General features: G+C 37.2%; 1 protein-coding gene across 6 annotated transcripts in view; it reads left to right on the top strand.

Annotated features, from left to right (window-relative positions):
* HOOK3 (hook microtubule tethering protein 3) overlaps window positions 1-19,622 on the top strand; it is a 106,523-nt gene that overhangs the window by 36,188 nt on the left and 50,713 nt on the right. For all 6 annotated transcript variants that reach the window (XM_078069556.1, XM_036102348.2, XM_036102350.2 and 3 more), the window contains exons 6-9: window positions 1,713-1,780; window positions 11,075-11,137; window positions 12,746-12,829; window positions 14,942-15,105. In XM_078069556.1, the coding sequence (XP_077925682.1) occupies window positions 1,713-1,780; window positions 11,075-11,137; window positions 12,746-12,829; window positions 14,942-15,105 (379 nt within the window). The remainder of the gene's footprint in view (window positions 1-1,712; window positions 1,781-11,074; window positions 11,138-12,745; window positions 12,830-14,941; window positions 15,106-19,622) is intronic.

Here is a 19,622-nt window from a genome sequence, read left to right as displayed (position 1 = left end):
GTAGGGTTTTTGTTTTGTTTTGTTTTGCTTTTCAAAGATTGTACATTAACATAGTTATCATCATCATTTTATCATGTAGCATTTTACGGTGTTCGCGGGGAAGGGCCTTGACGTGGCAACACCGCTTCTTAACTAACGCTTCCCCTCTCACACCTAACTAACTTCCTAACCTCCCTGTTCCCACTGTTCTTTTCTTCACTTCCAGTAGGCTGTCATTAAATTTTCCTTCCCCGTTATCAGTGCCACTGCTTTTTCTTTCCCATGTTCACAGTCTTTTATTTCGAGGGCTGTTTAGTCATCCTAGCTGTGCCATTTTCTCCAGAGCCTTGGGATTCTGTGTTTGGTACCTCTGAGCAGAATATCTAAAAGCATTCCTTTGTATTCCAAGACTTATAGGATGCTCCTTGTTAACAAAACAGAACAAAAAATTGAGCTCAGAATAAAGGGCTTTTTTTTCCAAATAGTGGTTCTGATACATTCTTAATGTTGTCCTAAGAAATGCCTGTGATTTAAGTATGTTGTGTATATTTGTATGTGTCACCACACATTTGATTGGGTACAAGTATCCTTAGAACAACACTTGCTTAAAAGTATGTTTTTGATTAATGAAAAGCTTTGGCATTAACAGCCAGAACGTCCTAACTTAGTAGTGCTGCCAAAATACTTGGGTTGTTGTTTTTTTTTAATGAGTTATCCATCACACAAAGCATTATACAGCTTGGCATTCAAATACATGAGTCTCTTACCAAAAGATCACTTAAACAATTTCAGAGTAAGACACCATCATGTAATACTTGAAGTGCTGAGACAAGTTTCTGGTGTATGTGTGGAGAGGTTTTTTTGGATGTAAGGGGAGAGAGGCAGGTTGAGGCTAAAATTCCCTAATTATTTTACTCTTCTAAATGTTTCTTATTAAAACGTATTTACCATATTTGTTAGAACCCAGCTGGCCTGTTGATTTTTTTTGTTTTGTTTAATGCCACTTTTCCATTCATTGTTGGATTTGCAAATAAGGAAAACTACTTCTAGGGCTTTTTTAGAAGACAAGAAATTATCTTTTCCTACTGACAGCTAAGAGATCCTCTTTTTTGGTAGTGGTGAGGGTAAGATTGATTGATGAAGTTGGTACTTTAGGTTATTAGTGATGTATTTTAAAGCCCAGGGTTATGCAATATTTGTTTAATTATGGTGTCACTTTCTATCTTAACTTCATCTTCATTCTTTGTCCTAAGCAGCTCTCAGGTTTATTAAGATTTTTCTATTCTGTAGTAGAAAGTATTAAGGTAGGAATTGTACATGATGCAGTGCTTTGATGTCACACAAGAATAAAGCACAGACATCAGAGTTTTTTTTAACCTATAACAAAGTACAATGTGAAAGACAAATAATTTTTAAATTTTAGGAATAGTAATAAGGAGTTCTTTCCATCCTGGCTTTAGGCTTTACCATTTCATTGTCTTTACATTCCTAAGAGATTGTATTCCTCTGACCTTTAGCTGTAGCCTCAACTTTGTAAGTAATGGTAATGGTGGTGGTACGGGGGTTTATCTTAAGGAAAGAGAAATACTGTGATTTTCGGACTTTACTTTACCTGTGATGCATATGAAGAATTCCTGGAAAGAATGAAAACACAGAATTCATGAAGTGTGAGCCTTTACTCCTTGAGTATCTTTAACTTGAACAGTGACATTCCAGATTGTTCTTGTTTTCAGAGTACATCCAAGCCATTATGATGATGGAGGAATCTGTTCAGCATGTTGTCATGACAGCCATTCAGGAGGTATGTTGGAGCTTTATGCTTACTGTTTGTGAGAAATTAAAGGAGCAAACTGGAACTTAAATAGTAGATGTAGAAATTTTAAAAAGAGATTCTCCTCATTTTTTGAGAATTTTTTTCTTTGCACTTACGATAATAGCTTGCCTCGTTTTTATTAAAAAAACATTTAAATTTCTCATTTGTATTTAAATCTTAAACATTTGTCTATTGGTATAGATATTCAGTAACTACTCCTAATTTTTAAAAATGTCCCAATGAACTAGAAATAGACTAATTCCTAAAGCCATTATAAATATATATCTTAAACCAGCAGTCTACCTCACAATTATTGGTTTCTTGTTTGGCAGAAAGTGGGTCTTCAACTCCAACCATACCCAAAGCTATTTCTTTTTTTTTTTTTTTTTTTTTTTTTTAAAGATTTTATTTATTTATTTGAGACAGAGAGAATGAGAGAGAGCACATGAGAGGGGTGAGGGTCATAGGGAGAAGCAGGCTCCCTGCCGAGCAGGGAGCCCGATGCGGGACTCGATCCAAGGACTCCAGGATCATGACCTGAGCCGAAGGCAGTCGCTTAACCAACTGAGCCACCCAGGCGCCCCCCAAAGCTATTTCTAGTTGAATATATCAAAACTGTAGGGGAGGAAAAATTATCTTTTTCTTTTACCCATTCAAGTTCTCAACTGAGACCTCTGTATCAAAGGACAGATTAACAAGAAAAAGGATACAAATGTATTTAATGTAAGTTTTACATAACATCGAGACCTTCTTAAGGAAATGAAGACCAAAGAAGTGTTTATTTTTTATTTAGTTTTTCAAAGAAGTGTTTAAACCTGAGTACTTTGGTGCTAGGTTTGATGAAGAGTGGAGAATCATGGAAAAACGTGATAGGGCAAATAAGGGTTTGAGTTAAGGGTAGTAACCTGGGGGAAACAGCAAGTCCTGTTGATTCAGAGTCCTTTCAGAATCCCTGTGTCTTCGGAGATAAGGATTCTTCTTTCCTTTGAGTATAGGGAGGGCACCTCTCACATGAGGCTTTTCTGACCTGCTTCCTGTACCTGCTATTTCTCCAATTCCTTCAGCTTGAAGTATTCAGTATGCCAAGGAGCCGTACTTTGGGGTAGCATGTCTTGAACTCCATCAAATGTGAAACATAAAATTATAAAAGTAAAAATAAAATGTAGATTAATAACCAGTTGATCTCAGGATGTGAGAATGTTTTTAATCATAAAAGCAGTGGAACAAACAGGGGTACTAGAGAACGATATAGGACTTGAACGTGCAACTGACAGAAAAAAATACAACAGACAACATGAAAAATGCTAAGTGTAAATTAAGTAAAGTTGTGTTTTTCAAAAATCTGACCATCTGACTGTAAATCCAGGAGTTCCCACTACCCCCTCAGGGTTCTGATTCACAGAACTCAGGAATGATGATAGTATTACTATAGTGAAAGAATACAAACCAGAACCAACTCCCCCCACCCTAAAAATTAATACAGTGAGGTCTAGGAGGTCCCAGATGCAAAGTTTCTGTTGTTCCCTCTCCGTGGAATTAAGACCTATCACACTCCCAGCACATTACTGTGTGGCAATTCTAAAGTACTGCCATCAAGGGAGGCTCACCTGAGTTTTCATGTCCAGAGTTTTTACTGGGGTTTCATTATGTAGGTATGATTGATTGTATCAGTGACCATGGGGTTGAACGCAGTTTCCAGCTCTCCTCCCCCGCAGAAGTCAGGCTGATTTTCCAGTGGCTCAAAGACCCAGGCTGATAACATGGCTGGTTTTGCTGGCATGACCAGCCCCCAATTTCAGTTATCCAACTTTTTAGCTTAAACTACCTAGGGGCCCACAAATAACAAAGATAATCTTATCAGTAAGGAAATTCCAGAGATTGAGAGGCTGCTTGCCAATAACAGGACAAAGGCCAGCCAAATTCCTTACTACACAGGACCTTTCAAAAACACAAAGCTTTTAAAAGACGATCAGTTTAGCAGTCAGCTCTGATGGTAGGAAGATAAACTGGTACATCTTTTTAAAAATATTATACTCTTGGGGCGCCTGGGTGGCTCAGTCGTTAAGCGTCTGCCTTCGGCTCAGGTCATGATCCCAGGGTCCTGGGATCGAGCCCCGCATCGGGCTCCCCGCTCTGCGGGAAGCCTGCTTCTCCCTCTCCCACTCCCCCTGCTTGTGTTCCCTCTCTCGCTGTGTCTCTCTCTGTCAAATAAATAAAATCTTTAAAAATAAATAAAAATAAATAAAAATAAAAATATTATACTCTTTATATCATATGAGATATTAGGTCATGAGTGTTAAAATATCAAAATGATGATCTCTCAAGCAAGATAGAAGTTATTTTGCTCTTAAGTGGTCCTGGATTCTGCTCTGTAGTCATCAGGGACCCAGCTTTCTTGTTTCTTGTTGTCTGCCGTCCTTAATACATGTTTCCTACTTAGTGGTTCAGCTATGGCTTCTCAAGTTCCAGCTACCACGTTCCATTTCCAGCCGTCAGGAAGGACTGAAGGAAGAGTTATCCACTTCCTCTAAATAAACTTTCAGCAATTCTCATTTATGTTAGCCAGATATTACTCACATAGCCACACAGGGAAACCATGGGAAATGTGGTCTTTATTTGAGGTAGTCACAAAGCCAGCCAAAATATGAGGAGTCTGTTACTAAGCAAAAATAGGAAAAAGAATAAGGGGCCACTAACAGCTCTGCCTTACTATAATTGATCCTGTAATTCTGTTTTTAGGAATTTATCCTAAGGAGATCTGAAATACAGAGATACATAGTAGTAATAGTGATAGCAGACATTTATCTTGAACCTACTGTGTGCTAGATAGTGTTGGTACTTACTAAACACATTATATCTATTAACTCATTTAAAATTCACCACAATTATAATTAATGCTACTAAAATGTAGACTTAAAATTGTTAAAATGGCAAATTTTATGTTCTATATATTTTACCAAAATTTTTAAAAATGAATAATTGTGATATTTTGAGGTATATGCTGTTATTGTCCCCATTTTATAAAAGGGGAAACTGAAGCATAGACAATATGAGTAACCTCAAGTTCACACAAGAAGTAGTGGCAGAGTTAGAACTCAGGTTTAAGCAGTCTGAGTTCAGAGCCCACACCCAGAACCATTATGCTATATTGCCTCAAGATTGTTTATTTCAGCATTATTTTCTAGTACTGAAACATTAGAAATAATCTAACTGCCCAGCAATTGGGGCACAGATAAATAAATTACAGTAGAATAATATATTGGCATATTAGGTAACATTAAAGTATATTTTTGGAAAATATATAACAATATGTGTAAGGCTTATTAGGGAAACAGAGCACATGAGCAATATAATCCCATTTCTGTTAAAAAGAGAAATTAAGATGAGTGAAAATGACAAAATGTTAACCATCTCCAAATGGTTGGATGCTCTGTGCTCTTTTCTGTATTTGTCAATTTTTCTATAATTACAGGTTTGTAATTATAATCAGGAATATTTTTAAAATTAAAACCTATGACCAAATGATTTTTAATTCTGTGAATCTAGCCCAAGGAATTATTTAGAAAATCAGACCAAGATTGGGCATAACAGTGTTTATCAAACTATTTTATATAACTTTTTTAAAGTTTATTTAAGTTAATCTCTACTAGATGCAGTGTGGGGCTTGAATTCACAACCCCAAGATCAAGAATCACGTGCCCTTCCAACTGAGCCAGCTAGGCACCTGCAAACTGTTTTATATTAATAGAAATATGACAACAGTGTGCATCCATTGGGAAGCAAGTGTTTAAATTAGGGTACCTCCATCTCATGGAATATTTTATAGCTGATACTAACTTGTTTTTAAAAAATTATCTTATGGGGCTCCTGGCGGGCACAGTCAGTTGGGCATCTGACTCTTGGTTTTGTCTCAGGTTGTGATCTCAGCATCCTGAGACACGACCTGAGACAAAACCAAGGTGTGTTCCCCCCCCCCACCCCTTGGTGGCTCTGTGCTCAGTGTGGAGTCTGCTTAAGACTCCCTCTCCCTCTGTGTCCCCCCACATACACACACGTTCTCAGTCTCTAAAATCAATCAATCAATCTTTTAAAAAAAGAATAAAGTATCTTATGACAAAGGGAAAACAGTTAAAATGTCAAGTGAGGGGCATCTGGGTGGCTCAGTCGGTTAAGCGTCTGCCTTGGGCTCAGGTCATGATCCCAGTGTCCTGGGATCGAGCCCCACATCAGGCTCCCTGCTTGGTGGGGAACCTGCTTCTCTCTCTCTATCAAATAAATAAATAAAATCTTAAAAAGGTTAAAATGTCAAGCGAACAAAGCAATATATTAAGTTGTACATACAATTAGATTTTAAGAATAGATTATGTGTCTTTTATGTGCATATTCCTTTTGTTCATTTAGAACATACCATCAAGCACCTAATATGCACCAAGAGCTGGTAGTAGGCATTCAGGATATAATTATGAAAAAGACAGACATGGTCTCTTGCCTCCACAAAGTCTAAATCTCATTGGAGAAATGGCTAACCAAGCAATTCACATACATTCAAAACATTCAAAATGAAGAGTACGATAATGGGAAAAATATTAGGAGTACCTCAAAAGAGTAGCTAAGTCATTTTGGGGACTTAAGGGAAGGCTTCTCAGAGAAGGTGGCATCTTGACTGAGCATGGAAGGATGAGATGAGGTAAGGAAAGGGCAAAAATTGTTCTAAAGTCCAGGAGGCAAGAGAAAGCAAGGCCTACATGGAATGTTGGATGTTCTGAAAGAAGAATGCCTATAGTAAACACAGTAAGGTAGGAAGTGCTTAGAAATTAAACAAGAGACCTAAAGTCATTAGAATATTGAGCAGTTTCATTAGGGAGTTGGGATTTTGGAAATCAGTGAATAGATTTTAAGGAGAAAATACATTAAAGTCTATATTTAAGAAAATCCATATGAAGAGAAGAATGGTTTGGAGGAAAACTGGGCTAGAAAAAGGGAGAGCAGTTAAGAGACTTTGGTAATTATCCAGCGAAGAATGATGGAAGCCTGAACTAGGTTATGGCAGTCAGGGTGGAGACAGGTGGACAGATTTGAAAATTATAGGAGCTTGAATCAATAGGCTTGGTGACTGATTGGACCTAGGGGGAAAAGGGGGGTAGCTGGATAGAATAATGGAAGTAAGAAGGGCTTCTGTAAAATGGTAACCTTTTTTTTTTTTTAAGGACATTCTATTTATATTTCTTTATCTACTGACATTTATTTACTGTAGTAAAATACACATAACAAAAATTTGCCATTAGTGACATTTAGTATGTTCATAATGTTGTGCAAACATTATCACTATTTTGTTCCAGCACTTTTTCCATCACCAAAAAAGGAAACCCTGTACACCCACTACACAGGCCATTCTCATTTCCTCCTCGCTCCAGCCCATGGCAACCAGTAATCTGCTTTCTGTCTGTATGAATTTCCCCATTCTGGATATTTCATATAAATGGAATCATATGCTTTGTGGCCTTTTGTGTCTATCTTTGTTCATTTAGCATAATATTTTCAAGGTTATTTTGTAGCATTTATCAATACTTGTTCCTTTTTATGGCTGAATAATCCATGGTATGGGTGTGCAACATTTTGTTTATTCATCAGTTGAGGGACATTTGGCTTGTTCCTACTTTTGGCTATTGTGAATAATGCTGCTGTGAATGTTAGTATACGGGTTTTGTTTTTGTTTTTGTTTTTGTTTTCAACAGCCGCTATTAATTCTTTTGGGCATATTGAAATTGAATTTCTCGGTCATATGGTAATTCTATGTTTAACTTTTTGAGGAAGCGCCAACTTGTTTTCCACAGATCCTGCAGCATTTTACATTCCTACCAGCAGTGCACTAGGATTCTGTTTTTTCCACCTCTTTGCCAACCGTTGTTAGTGTCCTTTTTTTTTTTAAGATCTTTTCATTTATTTTATTTTTTATTTTTTTTATTTATTTTTTTTTAAAGACCTTATTTATTTATTTGACAGAGAGAGACACAGCGAGAGAGGGAACACAAGCAGGGGGAGTGGGAGAGGGAGAAGCAGGCTTCCCGCTGAGCAGGGAGCCCAATGCGGGGTTCGATCCCAGGACCCTGGGATCATGACCTGAGCCGAAGGCAGACACTCAACGGCTGAGCCACCCAGGCGCCCCTATTCATTTATTTTAGAGAACACACAAGCAGGAGGGGAAGAGGGAGAGAGAGAGAAACTCAAGTAGACTGTGCTGAATGTGGAGCCTGATGTGGGGCTTGATCCCATGACCCTGACATCACAACCTGAGCTGAGGAACCAAGAGTCAGACACTCAACCGACTGCACCACCTAGGCACCTCTGCCCATCTTTTTTATAATAGCTATCCTACTAAAACAGCTGAGAAGAGATTGGGTCAGGGAGCACAAGTGGAGAGATTAGCCTTCAATGGGAAGAATAGCACTTTTGTTAAAACAAGATTGAAAAAGGAAAAGATGGGCATGAACCTTGCCAATTTTATGGATTAAGACGTGGGAAATTCTTATTTGCGGACAAGGTTTTCTGATGAAGAGTGCAGAGGTTTGAGAAGTAGGAAAGGTTTAGAAAATCTCTAAAAGGAAAAAAGAGACTGCTGACTAGGGAATAATCTCTAAAAGGAAAAAAGAGACTGCTGACTAGGGAATAATCTCTAAAAGGAGAAAAGAGACTGCTGACTAGGGAAACATAACTGTACTTTTGGGGCAACTTTAAAGGCCCAATTGAAATTGGAAACTATATATTAATAGTGTTTTATGATTTAAATTTTGTTTTGTTTTTTCACTCAGTACTTAGCAGTCTGGTGTATGGCCAGAAGAGATAGGTGGGTGGATTGATTTTAGACTGAGATTTTGCCAGGACAAAGGAAAGGAATAGAGGATAAGAAAATTGAGATATTGACAAAGGTCATCAACATAAAAGACTGAAAAATCTAGGCTAGATAGTAGAAGGCAGTTGGTTAAACAAATGATGAACCCTGGAAGCTAAAGCAGGGGAGGGAAAGTCCCAAAAATAAGATGATGATGTTAGCAGAAGGAGGAGGAGTAAATGTGAGCAGGCAAAAACAATAATGTTTACTATAAAGTCTAAGGAGAGTAAAGAAGAAAGTGAATATCAGAATGATGGGTTCTCACTAGAAGGCCAGGAGAAAGGAGGGAGGTAAAGGGCTTGGAAACCTCAAATTGAGGAGCACATAAACTAAACGTAATTGAATGAGAGACCAGGGTTGAGAAAAGGTTATATTCAGAGTGTAGGACACCTCGGTTTTTATTCAGAGTTGTTACTGTGTTATGATGAGGACTTAACTATAACAGTGGGAAAAGGAAAAAGACTGGGAGAAAATACTCCTAGTCCTTCTGCCACCTGCCTCTGATTAGATGCTGTCTCTCTGAGCCCTCAGAGCCTTTATCACACTACAGTATGCTTGTCTTTCTCACTTGACCTGTGTGTGCTACACCCATGGATGGTACCTTCTTAAATATTTCAAAATTATAAAGGTGATTGTTTGTAGATGGTAGAATAATGGTTTTTTCTTTTTATATTTTTATGAATTGTATATTCTTTACAATGGGATTATTTTTTCAGTTGGAAGAAGTCTTAAAAAAATCTTAAGATTAATATTGTCACAAGAAAAGCATAAACGGGCGCCTGGGTGGCTCAGTCGTTAAGTGTCTACCTTCGGCTCGAGTCATGGTCTCAGGGTCCTGGGATCAAGCCCCACATCAAAAAAAAGAAAGAAAGGCATAAACATTGAAGCCAGTAGTTTTTTTACTCTTACTGAGATTTTTTTTTTCCTAGTTATGCTGAGGGACTTTGAAATCTTCTCATCCCATTAATATAGAGCAGTAATTCTCAAATTTCAGTATGTATCAGAGACCTGGAGGACTTTATTAAATATGTTGCGGAGCCCTAACCCCACAATTTATGAGTCAGTACATCTGGACTGGGACCCAGTAATTTGCATTTCTGGAGAGTTTCCAAGCAACGCTGATGGTTTGAGAACTTCACTTTGAGAACCACCGATAAGGAGAAAAAAGTACAGCTGAACATAACATTTCAGTTTTGTTTTTTTCTTTTTAAGATTTTATTTATTTATATGACAGAAAGAGACACAGCGAGAGAGGGAACACAAGCAGGGGGAGTGGGAGAGGGAGAAGCAGGCCTCCCACCGAGCAGGGAGCCCGATGCGGGGCTCGATCCCAGGACCCTGGGATCATGAACCGAGCCGAAGGCAGATGCTTAACGACTGACCCACCCAGGTGCCCCATAACATTTCAGTTCTCTCAGAGTGGTCCTGAAGGCTGAAATTGCAAGATCTCTCAACGGTGCATCCCCACATTTCTAATTGTACCCCTTTCTTTTGTCCTTCAGACAGAACATAAGAAAGAAACAGTAGAAAATTGGGACCATTTGAGTCTGCCCCTGATAATTGTCACAATCAGAATTTTATCTCCTTTTCCCCCAAACCCTCACACGTTATGGATCCTCTCTCTGCAACACAAGGGTGAGAGAGGCTAAGGGGTGTGTGTGTGTGTTATAAACATCAGCCAGTTCATAAACCCTCACACGTTATGGATCCTCTCTCTGCAACACAAGGGTGAGAGAGGCTAAGGGGGGGGTGGGGGTGTGTGTGTGTGTGTGTGTGTGTGTGTGTGTGTGTGTGTGTGTTATAAACATCAGCCAGTTCATTTTGGCTAATATTGATGTTGCCCATATTTATTCTTTAGATAGAGTTACTTAAGTGTTGCTGTTTTTTACTGAAAAGTCAGTTTTAAAACATTTAGCCACTTTTAAAAGATTTTATTTATTTATTTGACAGATAGCGAGAGCAGGAACACAAGCGGGGGGAGTGGGAGAGGGAGAAGCAGTCTTCCTGCCGAGCAGGGAGCCGGATGCGGGGCTCGATCCCAGGACCCTGGGATCATGACCTGAGCCGACGGTAGATGCTTAACCACTGAGCCATGCAGGCACCCCAGCCACTTTTTAAACTTAAAGATTTGTCTTAATTCTTATGACTGGGCTTACGGTGAAAATGAGCACCAGAATTTAGACCTGTAATTTTAAATGAAGACATTATCCTGGGATGAAATTTCAGACTGAAAAGTTTCACTGTATAGGACAATGTACCTTTTACATTTGTGTTTTCATTTTAATTTTTATAATTCTGTGGTGGCCGGGTGTTCATGTTGTTGTCTTAAGTATATTTTATATGATGTCATTTTTGCCTCATGGTTATAATCTTAATTTAAATCTTAATTTTAGCTGATGAGTAAGGAATCTCCTGTCTCTGCTGGAAACGATGCCTATGTTGACCTTGATCGCCAGGTATCTAATTTTGCATTGTTTTTATCCATTTAGAAATTGAAAAGAATAAACTTCAGATATTAATGAAAAGAATGTTTCAGTTGAATTTGCTTATAGAATATATTGGTTTAATTATTTGTTATTTACTTAAATTCAAGACTTAAGCTACTTTACTAGTGGATATTACACATTTGTAATTAAATTTATAATTTGTAGTTAAAATATTGCATGACCCACTTTAAAATAAATTAACTTTAAGTCATTGTAATTCGTGTTTTCTAGTCGTGATTTTTCTTTTTCCATTGGTGATATCTTTCTGTATGCCACATTTAACACAACAGATGCATTCCTGGAAAGTGGCATGCATTTTAATCTTATGATTTACAAAATACCTTTTATTTCACATGAGTATTCCATTGCATATGTCTCCTCCACCCTTCATCTTTTGAAGGATTGAACGGTCAGTAGATATTTAAATGTACTAAGGAACCTACTGTATTTTTAAAGGAACTCTGCAGTATATTCTTGCGGTTTTTTTTTTTTTTTAAAGATTTTATTTATTTGACAGACAGCGAGAGGGAATACAAGCAGGGGGAGTGGGAGAGGGAGAAGCAGGCTTCCCGCTGAGCAGGGAGCCCGATGCGGGGCTCGATCCCAGGATCCTGGGATCATGACCTGAGCCGAGGGTAGACTCTTAACGACTGAGCCACCCAGGCGCCCCTATTCTAGCGATTTTAACCAAAAAGTCATTTTGTAATTTTAATTACTGCTTTCCAATAAAATACTGCAACTTAAATAGTTAGTTTCTATATTCCATCTGTCCTGGGACATTGTTCCAAAGTGTGAACAGAAATCTTCGTGTTATCCTCTCTTATTTCTTCCCAGTGGTTTCTAAATGTTTTGTAGGAAAATCTTTGGACATGATAAAATTTTAACCTGAGTTGTAATTTGCTTCCCTTACTTTGTGATATTAGATTTTAAAGTTGTTGCCTTGTATGATTTTTTTTTTTTGTATCTATTATTACACAGAGGTTTGGTCACATGAAAGGAAAAGCTATTATAATTTTTTATATCAATTTTTTTCTTTTTTAAAATTAAGTAATCAGTTTTAATTAATTTGTTCATGCGTTGCTAACTTAGGGTTTATGGGACACAACTCAGAAATGTTTGGCTTGTGTTGAGAATCAGAATAATAACAATATTTTTAAAACTGTTATATAAATTAACATAAAGGTTTAATATGACTGGAGAACTTGTGTTGAAATACTTTTAGCTATATGTTTCAACAATTGAAACCCTCATCCTCTAACACGTACATATGTTATCAAGGGAAATTTTCTGTTATTACAGAATCAACATTACCAAGAATCATGTAGCCCAGATAGGAAAGTGTAAGAAAACTTGATAAGAGGAAAGAACCAGATTCAGAGTACTGAAAAGACAAGACTTAGGACCAGAAGATATTCAAAGTTAGAAATGGCTGCTTTTGACTCTTCAGAAGAGTTCTTGATTTCTCCTTGCCCCTCAGAAAGAAATGAAAGTGTTTTAATTTTTTATTGTGCCTATGTAATTATTAATTGTTGCTACTTCATATTGAAATGTTTATTGTATCTCTTTATTTCTAACTAGTTGAAGAAAACTACGGAGGAACTAAATGAAGCTTTGTCAGCAAAAGAAGAAATTGCTCAAAGATGCCATGAACTGGATATGCAGGTAAGAGATCTTTTCTGTGTACCACCTATTTGAAATGCACCACTAAAAGCAACACCAAATGTGCTGTGTACTACCATACAGTATAGTTTGGCTATCATGCAATCCTAATTAAAGAAAAAAAGGGGGGAAACAGATTTTTGGTTAAAGATAGTAGACACATCAAATATATTAATTTTCTTTCCTTCCTGCATCCCCATTAAATTTATAATAAATGAATGAAAATGGTATAAGGACATAAGAAAAGAAAGGAGGGATATCTGTGCTAGCTTTAGGGAGGGGTGGAGGGAGATTTTTTTTAAAGCCCTCATTTGTAGGGTTTGCCAATATCCATAGTGGGTACTCAATTTACATAAAGGCCAGCTTTTTATAGATAAGCCCTAATGTGAAGCTCATGAATGCATAGCTTACAGTCACCCTTGCTTTGACTACTTAATTAAGGAAAATCTGCATTACAAAAGAGAAAAGGAGCAAGATAAATAGGAAAGTAGTCCTAGAGGAAGTGGAGAAATTTGGGGTAGTAGCAGAGATTAATCTTATTAATCTATTTAATACCCTCAGTGAAATTAGTAAAGATGCTAAAATCAGAAATCAAACACTAAGTAAATTAAAAATAGAACTGTTGAAGTAAAAAATTTGGCCTTTGCCAAATCATAGAGCTGAAGCAGTTTCTTCACTGTCTAGAGAAGGAAAGCTGTAAGGCACTCTAATGGCAGGGAAATCAAGAGGAATTGACTAAGGAGAAAGAGAAGCCTGGTAGGTTGGTACAGAAACCAAAAGAGTAAGGTGTCCTGGCAGCCAAGTGAAGAAACTGCTTCAGTGAGGAGGGTGTGATCAGTTGTGTCATATGTTGATTATTCACAGTGACATGGAAGTGTCAGTAGTGATCCTGATGAGCAGTTCTGTGGCATGGTAAGGCCAGTAGCCCAACTAGAATGAGTTCAAGAGGAAGTGGGCAATGGCAAGTGAGAATTAGAAATGGCAGTTAACTTTTGTTTTTATAGCTTTATTGAGCTGTAATTAACATATAATAAACTTCATATTTAAGGTATACAATTTTGATGCATGTTGACATATGTATGAATGTGTGAAAACATTACCACAATTAATATAATGAAACCATCACCTTCATGTTTCCTCATGACTCTTTGTATTCCCCCTCCAGTCCCCAACTCTGCATTTTCACTATAGATTAGTTCGTATCTTCTAGAGTTGCATATAAAAAGAATCATACATTGTATATACTCTTTTTTTTTGTCTGACTTCTTTCATTATTTTGTGATTGATTCATTTTGACAGTATCAGTAGTTCTTTTTCTATTGCCAAATAGTATTCTATTATATGAATATACTAGAATTTTTCCATTCACCTGTTGATGAACATTTGTGGTGTTTCTAGTTTTTCTCTATCACAAGCAAAACTGCCCTAACATTCTTTATAAGTCTTTGTGTGGGCCTGTGCTTTTATTTCTCTTGAGTAAGTAAATACTGGCTGGGTCATGTGGTAGTTGCATGTTTAATTTTTTTGGAAAATGCAAAGCTGTTTTCCAAAGTGCTTGAAGCATTTTACATTCTCACCAGAGATGTATGAGACTTCCATTGGTTTTACATCTTTAGGGGCACCTGGGTGTGTCAATCGGTTAAGCATCTGACTCTTGATCCCAGCTCAGGGCATGATCTCAGGGTCATGAGTTCAAGCCCTGTTGGGCTCCGCGTGGAGCCTACTTTAAAAAAAAAAAAAAAAAGGAAAAGAAGTTCTACATCTTTCCCAACACTTGGTATAGCCAATATTTTTTATTTGAGCCATTCTAGTAAGAGTGTATTGGTATAGCATTGTGGTTTTAATTTGCATTTCCTTAGTGATTAATCATGAGTATCTTTTTGTGTGCTTAGTTGCCATTTACGTATCGTATTTGGTGAACTGTCTTTCCAGATATAAAGAATGATCTCTTGCTTACTCTTACATATTGCTCTGCCTGTGCAGTATTGCAAAGTAATGTAATAGTTTTAAGTGGAAGTTGATTAAAACAGGCTTTCATAATGCTAATTCACAAGTGATTATGCTGATGCCAGTGTAATTGGAAGAAATAATTGCTGTCTTCCTATATTCTAACAGGTTGCAGCATTGCAAGAGGAGAAAAGTAGTCTCTTGGCAGAGAATCAGGTATTAATGGAAAGACTTAATCAATCTGATTCTATAGAAGATCCTAACAGTCCTGCAGGAAGAAGGCATCTGCAGCTCCAAACTCAGCTGGAACAACTCCAAGAAGAAACATTCAGGTAAAAGACCACTCACTAAGGTCTAATTTTTAAAAATTTGGTAACTATCTTTTAATGTTAAAAATGTAGTGTTAGGGGCGCCTGGGTGGCTCAGTTGGTTAAGTGACTGCCTTCGGCTCAGGTCATGATCCCAGAGTCCTGGGATCGAGTGCCGCATCGGGCTCCCGGCTCAGCGGGGAGCCTGCTTCTCCCTGTGACCCACTCCCCTCTCATGCTGTTTCTCTCTCTCTCTCTCTCTCATAAATAAATAAATAAAATCTTAAAAAAAAAAAAAATGCAGTGTTAGGACTTTTGGGTAGCTGCAGACCAAATAATAATAAACAACTTCCCCCATATCTTCCCACATGACATGAAATAACTTCATGTCTAGGAAAAATTCTATCAAATCTACACCCTCGGGGGCATCTGGGTGGCACAGTCAGTTAAGTGTCCAGTTCTTGGTGCCAGCTCAGTTCATGATCTCAAGGTCGTGAGACCAAGCCCCACGTGGGGCTCTGCGCAGGGCATGGAGCCTGCTTGGGATTCCCTCTCTCCCTTTCCGTCCCCCGCCTTAAATAAATAAATAAATCTTTAAGGAAAAAAAAAATACATGCTCATTATTACCTGAAGACAGAATGCCTCAACCGAAATATAACTGTGACGGAAACAAACATGAGCCACACATCCCACACACCTGTCCCACCCTATCCTGCTAGGTACTTTGAGGCAAGTATAGGCAGACTGACAAAAAAAATTAGAGGAAGACAGAAAAACACTAGTGAAGGGGCCTGAGGGTAAGTTGGAGAGATCACCAGAAAGATTAAATTCACTCAAAATCTGAAACTACTTTTAAAATAAAAAAAGATTATGGGGCGCCTGGGTGGCTCAGTCATTAAGCGTCAGCCTTCAGCTCAGGTCATGATCCCAGGGTCCTGGGATCGAGCCCCGCGTCAGGCTCCCTGCTCCGCGGGAAGCCTGCTCTCCCTCTCCCACTCCCCCTGCTTGTGTTCCCTCTCTCACTGTGTCTCTCTCTGTCAAATAAATAAAATCTTTAAGAAATAAATAAATAAAGATTAGACTACAAACTTCAGGGGGAAAATTTCATAGTTAAGTACATCATCTTAAAGGACCAGTCACCATAAAAACATAAAGGCACTGAATTTAAAGAGACACAATATAAAGGCCAGGTGCCTGATTTATAGAGACAGACTTATTTAAAAGGCAAACTGATTTAAAGGGACAGTCTTCTAAACATCTTCTTGGAGAGGAAAAGGCCAAAAGGAAGGAAGAATGGCCCTTTGGCAATTGGATAGTGAAAGGGAAAAGAAGAAAAGGAAAAATTTGGTGTCCTGCCAGACAAAACAGAACCACAAAATTGAAGGACTTAGCAGTAAGAAATAGAATATCTTGCCTTAACACGAAAGAAGAAAAATGATTTTTAAGTCTTCTCTAAAACTTTAGAAATCATCCACCTCCTATGGTCTATATCAGCAATTCAAGGTGTGGTCTGAGGACCCCTTCAGGTTCACTGAGACCTTTTCAGAGAGTCTTCCAGACCTCTCTTTCCTAACTACGTATCTATGCAAGGGTAGATTTCCTTCATATATTTCAGCCAAAAAGCCATCACAACAGATGAATATAGAAATAGCTATGACAACCCAGCTGATTTCTATTAAACTGGATTATTTGAATCATAAAAGTGTTTCTCACTTTTTGTTTAGAATATAGTTATTTTTTATAAACTGTATGTTGTCTATAATAATATAATGGGTTTATTACTGTTATTTTCAATGTATTTAGATGTTTGTTTTAATTTCTCAATATGATATATAAACATCAATAGATAAAACTTAGATAAACAAAAGTTCTTTGTAATTTCAGTAATTTTAAGAGTGTGAAGGAGACCAAAAAGTTTCGAGTACTGTCATCTGCATCTTGACTTTCTTTTTTTTTTTTTTTTAAAGATTCATTTTTCATTTATTTTTGAGAGAGACAGAGCGCACACGAACTGGGGTAAGGGGCAGAGGGAGAAGCAGATTCCCCACTGAGTAGGAAGCCTGATGCAGGACTCAATCCCAGGACCCCTGGGATCATGACCTGAGCTGAAGGCAGACACTTAACCGACTGAGCCACCCGGGTGCCCTGCATCTTGACTTTCTAAGACAGAATCAGTAGGTAGTAGAATTTAAGTATGACTTTATCCTTTTGTTTCTAAATTATGGCTAGTTTTTTAAAGTATGGTTTGGGGAAGTGATATTTAGAATTGTCCTGCATTTTCATAATGAAGGAAATAGTGTCTCATGCTTTTATCGTTGCAATACATACGTAGTTTATATTTTGAAGCACTTAAACAATTCAAATACTTTATTAGTACTACATATTTATATATTTCAGTATTAATTTTTTTTGAGAGAGAGCACAAGAGAGGGAGAGCTCACATATAAGAGGGGCAGAGAGAGAGAGGGAGAGAGTGTGGAGCCCAACGCGGGGCTGGATCTCATGACCTGAGCTGAAATCAAGAGTCGGTCGCTTAACTGACTGAGCCACCCAGGCACCCCTCAGTATATATTATTCTTTATAGTCAGATATAATGCTTCTGGCTCATCTTTATTATGACTTTCTACCTTTAATTTCTTTCTTTTTTTCCTTTTCTTTTTTTTGGAGCATCGGTAGCTTTTAAGATTTAAGTCTCATAGTTTATTTTTAATCACAAAAGGGACAATGTACATTTTGATGGCGAGATCTGGCAGTTATCATTTTAACCAAATCATCAAACTTAGCAGCACCACCCACATTGTACCCAGTGTCACCTATGTAGTATTTTTGTCAAATATTTAATCTGAATGTAATTATGAAGGAATAATCAGAACAAGGAATATCCTTAAAGATGGCTAAGACTACTCGAAAAAGTCAAAGTTATAAAAAAAAAAAAAAAAAGGGAAAGACAAAGAGATAATACTAGTAAAGATAATGTGAGAATTTTCATTGGATCCTGGATCAGGGTGGAGAGAAGGTACTAGAAGATATTTTTACTACAGTTGGAGAAATTTAAATGTCTACATATAAGATAATATTATTAAATTAACATTAGTTGTCTTAGATATGATGATGGTATTATGATGGTGTATGAAAGATTGTCCTTGCTGAGGTATTTACTAGGAGTGAAGGGTCATGACCTCTGCAACTTCCTTTCAAATAGTTCTCCAAAAAATGCATGTTTGTATTTTTTTTTTAAGTGAATGAGAGAAAGTATATGAAACAAAATGTTAATAGTGGGTGAATTTAGCAAAGGGTATGCAGGTATTCACTGATCTATCTTTCAAATTATAGATTTCAGATATTTAAAAATAAAGATTTGGTGCAGGGGGGAGTTAAATCCAGTTTTCTAGCCAATGATAGCAGCTGGAGCATAAGCATTTGCTTCCACTTTTCCCTCCCTACATCAAAGTCAACAAAAATAATTTAAAAAAAAGAAAAATACTAACATCAAAAAAAAGTACTAACATCTCATTTATGCCTATTTTAAAAATAATCCTAAATAAAACAATAGCAAATTCAGTACAGTACTATATTAAAATAAACTTTATCCCAGGATTGTTAACCTGTCGAATATTATTAAGTCTATTACAATAACTATTAAATATTTTAGTTCCTTCAATCCATAAGTTAAAGGAAAAGGAATAGTATAAAATAAGCTTGGTAAAGGGGCACCTGGGTGGCTCAGATGATTAAGCGTCTGCCTTCGGCTCAGGTCATGTTCCCGGGGTCCTGGGATTGAGCCCCACATCGGGCTCCCTGCTAGGCAGGGAGCCTGCTTCTCCCTCTCCCTCTGCCTCTCCCCCTGCTCATGTTCTCTCTCTCTCTCTCTATCTCTGTGTCTCAAATGAATAAATAAAATCTTAAAAAAAAAATAAGCTTGGTATGTGAAATTATTATATGTATGTATGTGTAAAGAACAGGGGGAGGATGAGTGTTAATCTAATATTTGAATTTTTTCTAGACATTCTAAAAATCCTGGCTTTGCCACTTAGTATCTCTGTAACCACGGGCATGCCTCCATTTCATCCACTATAAAATGGTCTAATAATTACCTACTTTCTAGAAATTTTGAGTATTAAATGAGTTAACAAATGTAAAGTACTGAGAATATTGCCTGGCATATACAATTTAGTTATTTTCTAGAAAATGAAAGAGAAATGACATAAAAATTTTGGAATGACAAAAAACAAATGATCATTATTTATAAATAATAGGCTTGTCCACCTAGAAAATATTAAGTGAATCAACTGAAAAGTTCTCAGAACCAGTAAACACTTAATGGAGAGAGGGTAACTGTAAGACATTTATTTGCATAGGTCATAAGATTTTCTATCAATAACTAGTTAATATCATCAGGAAAAACTTGGCATTTATAAATATATAAGTATCCAAAGAATAAAAAAATTTAAAAGAAATATGAGGGACTTATGAAAACTCTGTTATACATAAAAATTATTTCAATATGTGGAGAGAGATAACATGTTTACATGTTTTGTTTC

Source organism: Halichoerus grypus, chromosome 3 (genome assembly GCF_964656455.1).
Source record: "Halichoerus grypus chromosome 3, mHalGry1.hap1.1, whole genome shotgun sequence".
NCBI lineage: Eukaryota > Metazoa > Chordata > Mammalia > Carnivora > Phocidae > Halichoerus > Halichoerus grypus.
The sequence above is the reverse complement of the archived record's forward strand: the minus strand, read 5'-3'. Positions and strand labels throughout refer to the sequence as shown.